Consider the following 12,181-nt stretch of genomic DNA (forward strand, 5'->3'; position numbering starts at 1 on the left):
GTGGAAAGGAAGCTTGTTGCATAGCAACCAGCCTCCCCTCCAGTTCAGCAGGGCTTCGACTGACATAGCTCTGCCCAGCTGTTTGGTTGCCCTTGGAGACTGATCCTGAGTGCTGCAGGCCATGTGGAGAGGATTGAGGTAAAACTGATGAATATAATGTCATGAGTGAACGTGGGAGCAGAAACTTCACAGCAACCCTCCGAGACATGGTGAGATATCAGAGTGGGGGTTGATCTGAAGGTCGTCCCCTCCCACAAGTAGAAACCTAAGATGAAAAACACAGAGTGGGATTTGAGCCAGAGGTACAGACGTGACTGTCTCCTTATTCTCTGTTTACATTTCCTTCCCTGAAACCAAAGTCATTCAGATGCATCAGCAAACCACAATATGAAAACTGATATCAAACATTTTTGTGTCACTATTTTGATACTGACCTGTTCTACACTCCTACCTCCTTTCAATGCCACCTTTGTCATGTGGAGTTTACTGTCTTGACTGTTGTAGAAACTGGTAAGAAAAAAAAAAAGTTCAATACTTTGAGCTTCTTGAATTATAATGTAAAAAAATATATTTACTTCTTCTCAACCTCCTCCTTCGCGTCCTGAATTCAGTCACTGAATAAAATATTGTGTCATCATCAAGGAAAGTATCATCCACATTTAAAGCTGTTATCTGTGTGATGTTCACAGATGAATTAAAGTCAGCATTTTGCCCCTGAGTTTGTTCTCAGTTTAAAAACTCCAAATTCTCTTCCATGCCTCTTGATTACATTGTTGTGACTGACAGTGTGGAGCCATAGACACTACAACAGTAGCTACATCCGAGTTCAGCATTGCTCAGTATCAGTAGGTGACATCTAACTGACATCTGGCCAGGTAAGCAGTTCCTCTTGAAGCCATGGCAAAAAACAAAACAAAACAATGAATAAATAATACAAAATACATTTCTCTTGAGTGAGCAGCCTTTTAATGTAATTTAGAAGTGCAGCAATGTAAAATCAAGTTACACATCATATGTTGCATAGTTTACATCACACTCCTCAGCCCTGTTGATCCACTTGAACATGAAAGATGTTTGTGTACGACAGAGTTTAAGTTAAGGACAAGCAGAGGAAGGGAGTCAACACGACAACTTGAGTGGAGCTTTCCAGATGTTGCGCAAAGGATATGAGCTAATTCTTGTAAAGTTCAAGACAATCTTTGTCGACCCAGTGTCAACAAGATACCTTTGTCTGTCAGGCATGAGAACACACACGCACGCACACACACACACACACACACACACACACACACACACACACACACACACACACACACACACACACACACACACACACACACTCAAATGTGCAGTAATGGGAGAAATCAGCACTTTACACTGTGTGGGTAACACAAGTGTGTTTTCTTGTCTTCATGACATTACGAGAGCATTCCTAAACAAGAGTGAGTGGATGTCTAAACTTGAGTTAATCCCGCCAGTGAACTCTCAGCAGACCTCTCACTATCTTCCTCCGTCCCAAACTGTTTCCTAGTGTGCTTTCTGAAAACACTCTGCTGACGTTAGCTTTACCTCTGTCGGCCGTGGGCAGCAGAGGAGGATCAGGACCTCTCCTCTCTACGTGGAATACCTCCCTCTCTATCCTGTTGGGCCTTGGGCTAGAAAATATTTGCTCAGATGCTCTTCCTCCTGTAAACTGTATACTGTTCATGTTTGATACTGTACATCTACCAATTCACAACTCGTGACAAAAACATTGCTAAAACTTTAAAGCCTTCACAGAGGGCCGCTTGCAGAGCGAGACTCTTTTGTTTGTTCAAGCTTTCAAGCTCCAGTTTCTATGTTATATCTTAGACAATTAAGAAAATACGTTGGACCATCAAATCAAGATGTCGGAGATGAAACAGGGAGGTGGAGATCTGCCTCATTCCCCGCGGTTATCCAAACAAAGTGACGGGGATGCCTGTGGATCGCAAGCACTGCACCTGTAAGTCAATCCACAGCAGATGTGATCTTTTCTTTCTGGCTGTGAGAAAATGGACGTGTTTTTTTTTTTCCAACGTGCTCACAGAATATACTGTATTTTCGACAGAATGCTCCGAAGCAAAGCAGCTGCTCTTGTTGGGCTCTTATTCCCTCCAGATTATCAAGTATAGATTTTAAAGAACCAGAAGACAAGTTTTCTGGATCATTATCTATAGTCCCAAGTTTTCTTCTTCTGTTTTATGTCAGTTATTAGTTAGTTAACACAAAATCTTATACAGGAAAACAGATCATGTCAGCACAGTTTAAACTTAAGTTGAAAAAAAAAAATTAACAGAAGGCACCCCGGTGGCTAAACCTGTAGAGCATGAAGGCTGAGTTCTTGCTTCTCTCCTGATCTCTCGTTCTCCCTCTACTTTCACTAAGTTGCCTAAATTTGCAAGTTTGTGTGAACTTTAGGGGTACAAATTCTGTAAAATAAATAAATAAAAGCTCTTCAAGTAATCAAAAATCACATGATACCCCTGGAGGTCTTTGCAAGCGCCATTGCTCAGTTGGTAATCCAGCCTCAGTTGTGTGAATGTCACTGCAACTTGCTTGTCTTTTGAAATGAATTATGGGGGCAGGTTAAGTGAGAATAAATCCCCTGTAATTGTTTCAGACCATGTCGCTACTGTTATATGAACAGAATAAATGGCTCCTCATCTAGAGGTGAAATATGTTTGAGGCAGTAAAAAACACAGCCAATCACAAACTTATAAACTCTGGTGACCTTTGCTGCTCGTCCACAGTGATATTCTCATCCACTTGGCATCTTCACAAAAGTTAAACTACTGTACGTCCTCAGCTGCTGCCAATACCATTGTCCACACAAAGGGGAACAAGAGTGTTGGCCCACAGTTCTACCTGTTCAGCTGTTTTGGCCATTAGATCCAATCAGTGCTATCGTCTCCCTTTCCTGTCATGGGAAAGTGGTTGTCGCCTCTGGAACAATCCCCCCCCCGATTCTCTCAACACACACACATACACACACATACACACACTTGACCAGTCGCCAACGGGCGGGGACGTCTACTGGGACAACCCATTAATGCTTTTAGTTTCTCCATGTACGTACAGCTGCCAGTACATGTGCAATGGGAAATGTTCAACCTCCCAAAAAGGAAGAGGGGCTACATTTCCTCACTGAACTCTGTGCTTGATTCTCCCAATACTTCTAAAAAGAGTTCACATTCCTCAAGGAGCCCCTGCCAGCACACATCATATATCATCAGGATGCCTGACTGTTTGCTTCCTGACCTTTAAGAGGGGATTATGTTTTTAGCCCCTTTTCTTTTTGTCTTTGTCTTCTTCCAAAATAAGGAAGCTGTACAAGCCAAAATAGATGGAAAATGTGATTGAATGTGGAATTAATACAGTAATATTAACCAAGCATGGGGAAAAAAACCATCGAGGTCAGGAAGTCACCTGGTCAGATTAGGTGGTATGTTCCCATTAGAGCACTTTGATTGCAAAACATTCCTCAGCATGCCTAATGACTGGAGAGCACGGCAGTAAGTCATAACTGGAGTTTGGACACATTTGAATAAACAGCTGATAAACTGACCCAACAATCAACGCATATATACGATAAAGTCACGAGTCACCACTTCTGACAGTTTTTCATTCATTTTTATTCAAATCACCACAACAATTCCAAATGAAACCAAATGTGTCATGTTGGAGAACAGAGGCACAGAAATTTGATGTTTGGCAACACAGTGAAGATAAAGAATAAGGAGAGCAGAACACACCATTACTTTAGTTTGGTATTACGCTCATTGAACTGAGCCTGTCATCCAGCAATGTGTCCAAAGGAGTGGGCTGAGTCGGGACCGCATCACGCCTCCTTCACGTACGTCCTCACTGCAATCACGTCTCCCATTATGCATTTCTGTAGAGAAAGAGAGAAATCAAGTGCAGGTGAAGAGTTAGAGTTCCTGCATATGCTTTAGATAAGAGGGAAGAATTTAGGTTATATGCATCACACATTGCTGAGGTATGTATGATATGTCCTCAGTGTGTGCTTCTCTAATATTCAGATTGTTTACACTCTGCCAAAAAACAGGATATATGAGGGAATTCAAAGGATTTGTGTCTTTACAGTAGCTACTTAAGTGCACTGTTTCATTAGCAATACAATAACTTTATTATAATTAAATATATGTTTTAGATAGCAACACATAACTTGTCCCACTTCTTAAAGTGAGATGTGGAGACAAGTGTTGTATGCACATCAGGAACAAGTCATGGTGATATTACATTTGCACATTTGACATACTTTTTGTTAAACTATGCAGTGATATTAAAACAAAAAAAAAAACTAATGAAATAAAAGTAAAGATGATTACAGACTACTGCATCTAAGACAAAGTTTTTACTTCAATTACGACCACGTAAATAAATAAATAAGTTATAGAGCATAATAAATAAATAAAAACTTACTGCTACTAATTTGCCATCTGTGATCTCCCTCTCGATATTCGTCTCTTTGCCGTCCCAGCTCTGTTTCTGCACAAGTTTGCCGTTCTCCAGAGTCACCACGGTCTGCAGGCACACAACAGAGAGAACCCGTTACCTCCTGCACACAACAGACTCCTGCTGTTTGTTTTTTTGTGTGTCTGTCCGTCACATCACACTAACCCTTGTCTTCCTATCGTCGGCGGTGGTCTCCTCAAAGGGCTCGTTGAGCTTGAACTTGATTTCAGTGGTTTTGAAGGTGCTCTGAGACTTCATGCATACAATCCCTTGGTCGTCGATGGTCACTATCAAATTGGGCTTGGTCCGGTTCCCCACCTGCCGGGTTGCAAATCCCACACCTGCAGAACGGGAAGGCAAAGTTAATGTGACAATAAAGAAAGAAATAAAAAAAAATAATAATAAAACAATTTAAAAAAAAACACACACACTAGAAATATTTGTGTAGAAGAGGAAAAATCCAAATATGCAGAGTTTTCTTTTCTTTTTTTTCAAGTTAATTCTACTTTTATTGTCATCAAATAATACAAAGTCTCGCCTACCAATCGCCTTCATGTAGTCATCAAAGTTCTCGCTGGAAATCATCTTCCAGGTCCCAACAAAATTTTCAACCATGTTTGCAGTCTCTTGGTGTGATATCCTCAACAACGGGCCGGTCAGTGGAGTGACTCCGGATTCAACTCGCTTCCAAGTGTGGGAACGGGCTCAGAGCGTTTTTAAAGGGCCAGCCCGACATTCTGACAGGCCCGTGCAACCAATCACAGCCTGACACGTCACGTAATAGAAATCCAGCATCTAATTTCTGATTAAGAGGTTTTTTTTTTAAATAGAAGCTTTTGGGTTGTTTGATCTCACTAAGCAAAATGTGGTATTTGATAGAGTTAATACATGACTTGCTAATTAACCATTTGGATGCAACTTATGCAACATTTTAGAGAGGGTCCCTAGTTTGGAGGTGGTACTAACTTTATTTTCCTGTATGGAGGATTTTGAAGTGACTTAACACAGAATTTGGAAATGAATAGCAAAATCAATCATGGATTTTATTTTTATTTTTTGGCGTAGTAATAGAAATATATTGAAAATATATTTTCTATGTAAAAAGCATTGATGTATTAAGAACCCTTCCATGGAGAAAAGCTAAGTTAGAGATGCTAATGGGACAGGGGTTAACTAGCAGAGAGGACAGGATTTCAGTTATCTGTGACTGGGTGAAAGGTTTTTTTTTTTTTTTTTTTTCCAGTGAGGCTACATCTAAAACTCTGTGCCAAATTACATGTAAGCCTGCTGTGTCAAAGGTTGGAGCTTGCATAATGTTCTCTAAAACGCTGGAATGGTCTCTTTTATCAGGAAAATGGCGCATTATGCAAGGACACACCATGACCCTCTACTGATCACAGCATTTTTTTAGCAGTTAAAGCAATTCAATAGATGCCTTTTATATGGAGAGAATAAGCATTACTGATCGGGATGCTTAAGGCTTTTCTCATTACAAACAGTAATGCAGTATGTCCATTGGTTTTTTTTTTTTTTAGATTAACTGTAATAAAGTTCATGTTAACAGAAAAAAAGAGGAATTTGATACAAGTGATTCAATAGGAGTGAATGACTCAATATCATTCCTGTCCAAAATACTCCTCACAATCATCACTGAGCAGCTTCAGTGAACCAAAGGTCAATTCACACCAGAACCCACATGTTTACATTAGATACTTTTATTATAAACATCCAATAATGTACACAGATAAATACAGATAAATCCAACATAGGTCTAGTCTCCACTCCTCATCATCATCACTTCTTTGCTGCAGCTTTTGCCTGCGGGTCCTTGGCTAAACACCGGGACTGGAACGCACTTAGCATTTCGCTGCTCGTCAACTTTGCCCCCTTCATGACCAGCCTCTCCCCATCTGCTGTAGTATGGAAAAAACAAAGACACAATGAGATGAGTCACAGTGCTACAATGACCTGGGTGGATAGGAAATACAGGAGACAAAGACAGAGGTGGGAAAGTTAACTCGGAGTAAAAGTCAGTGAACATGTTTGGCTACTTTCATTCAGTGCCGGGCTTTACCTCTGACAGACTTCTCTGTTTTTGTTGAGTTACTTATCTCTCAATGTATATGACGGAGATAACATGAAAAATCACATCTTTTACACTGCTGCATTAAGTTTATTTACGTTTGCATACAGTCATGCATAGGTGTGTGTATCTAAGAAAACAACAGAACAAGTCACAGTGATGTCTTTGAGTTCTGCCTATCCCATAGTGACATAACATAGAAGGAATCTGCAGACTTTTCTTGCTATAACACAGTCAAATTTATATTGATGTCATTGACAAAACAAAAAAATTCTTCTTCAGTAGCTCATGTCAGTTATGTCAAAATGTAACAGAAGCACTTTAAAGATGCAAAACGATGTCTTTGTATTTGTCAGTCAGCTTCAATTTGTAGTTACACAACACCCTTTTTCATAATTAGTCTTGACTACACAAATATCAGTATAGTCTGATAATACTTACTATAGGTTATGTCCACTATTGGTTCAGACTTGTCGTGTTTCACCGTGGTCATCACCTCACAGTTCATGTTGGTAGACCTGGCCTTCTCTGAGCCCACCATGGCCAGAAACTCCCTGTTATATGACATACATATAAAAAGAAATGGTATTATTTCTTTGCATAAAACTTCCAAACTATATTCAGAGCAATTACAGTGACCCACACTTAAGAAACATATATAATACTGAAATACTGCTAACTGGGTGTGGCTCAAAATACCTTTATTGACAGTAACAGAATTGACAATAATAAAATTAAGTGCTGATGTCATGGTAGTTATCCTGATGTCACTTGTTAACCTTTTTGCTTAACTGTGTTAATGGTGAAAGGGAACCAAGCCCTTTCACCATTCATACTTGTTCTCTGTGTGTAGTTTGGTTTCAGAGCCTCTCCTTAGACTATTTGAGTCTTGAATCAGTTGCCTCGCAGGAGGGAAAAAAAAGTGTATTAGACAAAGCTGAAAATTAATTTGACTGTTCCTTTTTTACATTTTCAACATACTTTCTTATGTTTTTGTCATAGTAAATTATTTTGTCCATATTTATCATGTAGTGAAAATCTGATATTAGGACAGGTCTTTTGGTTACATACAAACAGATCAGTGATTATGACTTCCAAAGCAAAAATATAACATCATGCCAAGGCAAAAACTTTTTTTTTTTTACATTTTTGTGCATTTCATTGTTCGGGAAACAATATTTAGTGAATATAATTTTTCAGTGCCACTTATAAATACATTTGCAAAGGCACTGTAATAGGGCAGGATACCCAGGGCAGAAAATGCTCCTGCACAGAAGCAAGGAAATCTCAAATAATTACTAATTAGTGTCTTCAACCTACAACATACAGACAGTTGGCAGCAAAGTGGTTTTAAATGTGTTCATAATCATGTGTCTCTATGTATCCATCTATGTTCAGTGTGTCTGCAGACACCAAGTGAGAAACAGCAGAGAGATGCGTTCATAACTAAATGCAAAAGGGAAGAGACTGAGCCAGAGAAGGACTTTGACTGAGCAGAGTGTGACAGCAGTAACGCCTATGCCTTTAAGAAAATAGCATATTAGCTTATTGCTAGGCTACGTGCAGGCTAGCAGCACCACGTAGAGGAAACACAGGCTACATGACCAGATTTATGTGGCTGTGAACTGAGACCACTCTACAGTCACCTCAGGATCGATAACACTATTGAGTGTCATGTTTTTCATTCCAATAAATTAAAACCTGAAGGCTAAATAAACTCGTTCTGAGTGAGTGCTGTCTGGGAAACACAACACAAACTGCTAATGAACCTGTCCTCCTCCCCCCTCCACAGATCGGACTCAAATGACACAAACGCGCTTCTGTCTTACCGTGTGGACCGGACATTGGACTCGAACGGACAGAACCGAACCGCTATTGTCTTCACAGCTTTCAGCACCACGGTCGCTTTACTGGAGGCGGCCATGTTGGTTCTGCACTGACCTCCAACCTCGCCACAGAGTGATGGAGGCGCTCAGACCAGCCACTAGAGGGCAGCAGAGGATCAATAACCTCAGTGAAAGCACAATGCACTTATTTTCTTCCTTATTTTTATTTATTTTATTTTTTTTATATTTTTAATTTACATGTATTTTATTTTTTTTATATATATTTTGTTATATAGCCTACTCATTATTACTTTGTGTAATATTTGTACTGATATGACTCCATTTTATATTGTTCAATGTCTGTATTTTTCCAAATGTTAAATACAGATTTTGATTGGGGGGAAAAAACAAGAGAAACAAAAAAAAAGAAAAGAAAAAAGAGGATAAATAATCTGCTGCTGGAGGTAGGCTAGTTGATGGGGCAGCATTTTAGAAATAGGCCTAGTAAAAGCTGATAAGTAAACAGTAGATTTTTATCTATAATTTGACTTATAAATGGTTTAAATATGAATTTCCACCTCCACATTCTGGATAGGCATAGGCTATTTATGTGTGTTTTCATTGCTTAGCAACATTACAAATCCGCAACAAAATTTGGTTTGCATTTTGTTTTGGCTCTCTTAAAGCTGGTTTAACTTCAGACCTCTCCAGGATCCAGTTACAACCACATCCCTGCTCTCTCATGTAGATGTCAGATATCAATGCAAGCACACAGTAATGGTTTACCTAATTGCCACCTCTTGTTTAAAAGCAATGTAGCTACTGTCAAACTGCCTGAAGAAGATCTTCGTATCGAATCGTTTAAACGTTGCCTGCTAAATAAAAAATCATAGGGAGTCTCTGCAATGTGCAGATTATTTAACCTTTTTTTGTAAGTTTGCACTTTTTAATCCTGCACCTGCACACAGCCCTCTTTGGATGTGTGCACTCTTGCCCTCTTTAAATAACACCATATGCACGATAGGTGATAGAACATAGTAAACAGCAGCATCTCATTCACGACGACATGACAAAGCTCATTAACGCACACTCAGAGGGAAAGTGCATATGGCACCTTCCTGTAATCGCCTGACAAACGATGCCACAGAGCAGAATTATGTTCGAGGGTGGGTGGGGTGGTGTTGGTGGAGGTGGTGGGGTCTGTCAGGCACTAAGTCAATAAAGGAGGTGCTGCTCTCCAAATAGACAATCAAACAGACACTTCTCCTAATCAAATAGACAAGGGTGGACGCAAAATGGTCCCCAGCTACTGCTGCTTCCTGCACTCTGCAGATGAAAAAAGGTCAAAAGCCTTTCAGGATAGAAAAACATGTCAGAAATGGAAATGCATTTGAATTTTGACTGGGTTAGCACTTGAGTCAAATTTAATTTAGGCATGAATTGTTTCTGTGAGATAAGTGTGTGAGTAAGTAATGGAGGAGGCGTCTGGAGCGTCAAATCAAAACAGCTATTTTGCAATTTTTTTTTAATGCAGGGAAGTTTGTCAAATTTGGTTTGCAGAGTGGAAACTTTGACCAAGTGGGCACATATTTATCTCTTGGCCATGTCTTTTCAGCAGCTGCAGTAAATATCAGTTAATTATATCTCAATGAACTTATCAGTAAGTTTACAAATCTCCAGAAAAGAGAGAGAAAACACTACACGCTACTACTTTTTGTAGCCTACACTTCAGTTGTATCCTCGACCTCTATGCAGTATAGCTAGGTATTTATAGCCACCCTGTTTTCAAAGTTCATACAATGTCTCCCGACTTAAACACGCCTCAAGTCTCTTTCCTGAAAGGCCGACAATCCGACTCAGTCTGTGACAGTTGGACAGTGGAGTCAACGGGGCTCTAAATTTAGACATACAGCTACTGAGAGGCAGAAGCATTTCCTATACACACCCCGCACCCTCTCTCCCCCCCTCACACACACACACACACACACACACACACACACACACACACACACACACACACACACACGTATTTAAGTAGTTGCACTGTGCACTGTAAGATAGAGAAGGCAGTCTGAAACAATGAATGCTCAAGTGGACGATTGACCTCAGCGAAAGAAAAAAAAAAAAAAAAGGTATTGTCTTGTTGCTGGATTTCATCTATCAAGGTCTCAGCACAATAAGTTGTGAAAAGACCTTTCAGAGAAAGAGGTGTTCAATAGGATGGTCAACATGGGTCTTTTTTAAATTTTATTTTTTACAGTAGCCTATGTTGGTACAGTATAGGCGTTTTCTCTGGTACAACAGTTTGGTGTTAAAATATAGGCTGTGCCCTCCACTGTAGCGTAACATGGTTTCATGTGTCATAACACTGTTAATTTTACAGTTCATGTACCATCTGCTCCTCACACCATGGGGTGACACCCAGTTAAGGTGTGAATGTGAAGTCCTATAGCTGCTGTAATATTACCACTGTTACAGTAAACCTAGAGCCACAACTGAGAGACTGACTTTAGAAAGACTCCAACAATGTACGCGTGAACGCCCACAGGGTTTCTTTGGAAAAATACCGGTACACTTTCAGTTGGAGAAAAGGTGCACTCCCCCCTTGCCACCACCACCACCACCACCCACCCCTCGAGACAAACAGGCCATAAAGTAGGAGGCAAGGAAGTAGCACTTGGAACTACATTCACTACATCAGTCAGTCGTTTCACAGGAACTCCCAGGAGTCGTAAGGGCGTCCTCAGAAGTATGAAAAACACAGCGTCATGTTATCACTGATGAGAAGTGAAACTGCAGCGCGCTGTTAATCAGGTTTCTCTCTCTTTTTTATTCCTCTCTCCACTTGTTAAATATTACTTAACTCAAACCTGTGGAGCTCATGAATCAGTTACAACAGAAAAATGCTGTCTGTTGAGCTCCTCAGTCTACTGCTGCCATGAAACCTTCGACCATCCCTCTCAAAGAGTCTCTGCTAACTAAGCTTTTAATGTTACGTTCTGTTTCAACCATGAAGCACAGAAATATTATCCAACTGAAAAACATCTGTTGTCTTCAATTCTCATAGGCTACTGGTTTAAATATCATCACATTTTGAAATTTATATTTTATGAAACCAAAATGATTCTCCATGAAGGCATGCTAGAGCATATTTGAGAAAGATTTTTAATTATATTATTTTAGCCCTACAATACATTTGTTTATTTCACTCCAAGGCCAATGTACAAGCTTCATACATTATCTTTTTTTTGTTTGATATTCTGATATTTCAAGTTTGATAGTTGGATATTTAGGGTATCCTTCCAAACAGGCCTAAACATTAAGTGTGCCATCATTTCCCATAATCCTTTGGATCTACTCATTTAAGTAGTGAGTGTGATGGAATAAACAGTCCAGAATGGCTTATAAGGGGGGAAGAATATGATAATGGCCAGACCATAACCTTTTCAATTATTTATTTAATTATTTTTACAAGCTTAGTTTATTGTGTATTGTGTGTTTGCCCATATGGATGTGTATGCGTTAGTTATGTAGGCTTTCCTACACATAATTTCCCCGTGTATGAGTTTGTGCAAACTGTTTATAATGATTATTTATTTGATGTATTTCTATAGGCTATATCTATTATTATTACTGTGCTTTTTTCTTTTTTTTTTCCTTGTGATTGTTGTTTGCGAAGGGATGTTGTGTTATTGAGATTGTTTTGTTTGTTGTCTATTCAAATAATCAAAATCAATAAACAAAGTGTTGAAAAAGAAATAAAAAGAGTGTGATG

At 39.5% G+C, this 12,181-nt stretch overlaps 2 protein-coding genes across 2 annotated transcripts; both read right to left on the reverse strand.

The window, feature by feature from the left end:
* Positions 1–3,632: 3,632 nt before the first annotated feature.
* fabp4a (fatty acid binding protein 4a) lies at positions 3,633–5,180 on the reverse strand. Its single transcript, XM_083982759.1, has 4 exons — positions 5,040–5,180; positions 4,663–4,838; positions 4,465–4,566; positions 3,633–3,913 (listed from the first exon to the last, which is right to left on the reverse strand). The coding sequence occupies exons 1-4, from the start codon at positions 5,110–5,112 to the stop codon at positions 3,860–3,862; spliced, it is 405 nt and encodes a 134-aa protein (XP_083838885.1). The 5' UTR covers positions 5,113–5,180; the 3' UTR covers positions 3,633–3,859.
* A 1,044-nt stretch (positions 5,181–6,224) lies between these two features.
* Positions 6,225–8,526, reverse strand: mrpl53 (mitochondrial ribosomal protein L53). The gene is made up of 3 exons (XM_083982066.1): positions 8,410–8,526; positions 7,022–7,134; positions 6,225–6,410 (listed from the first exon to the last, which is right to left on the reverse strand). Exons 1-3 carry the CDS (start codon positions 8,502–8,504, stop codon positions 6,292–6,294), a joined length of 327 nt encoding a protein of 108 aa, XP_083838192.1. The 5' UTR covers positions 8,505–8,526; the 3' UTR covers positions 6,225–6,291.
* Positions 8,527–12,181: the final 3,655 nt, after the last annotated feature.

The sequence above is a fragment of the Trachurus trachurus genome (assembly GCF_905171665.1).
Source record: "Trachurus trachurus genome assembly, chromosome: 11".
Taxonomy (NCBI): Eukaryota; Metazoa; Chordata; class Actinopteri; order Carangiformes; family Carangidae; genus Trachurus; species Trachurus trachurus.

Coding starts and splice junctions, on each gene's coding strand:
- fabp4a (XM_083982759.1), bottom strand. CDS start 5,112: ATGGTTGAAAATTTTGTTGGGACCTGGAAGATGATTTCCAGCGAGAAC. Junction 4,839..5,039: donor TGACTACATGAAGGCGATTG/GTAGGCGAGACT, acceptor CCCGTTCTGCAG/GTGTGGGATTTGCAACCCGG. Junction 3,914..4,464: donor CAGATGGCAAATTAGTAGCA/GTAAGTTTTTAT, acceptor CTTTCTCTACAG/AAATGCATAATGGGAGACGT.
- mrpl53 (XM_083982066.1), bottom strand. CDS start 8,504: ATGGCCGCCTCCAGTAAAGCGACCGTGGTGCTGAAAGCTGTGAAGACA. Junction 7,135..8,409: donor TCCAATGTCCGGTCCACACG/GTAAGACAGAAG, acceptor GTCATATAACAG/GGAGTTTCTGGCCATGGTGG. Junction 6,411..7,021: donor AATAGTGGACATAACCTATA/GTAAGTATTATC, acceptor TCCATACTACAG/CAGATGGGGAGAGGCTGGTC.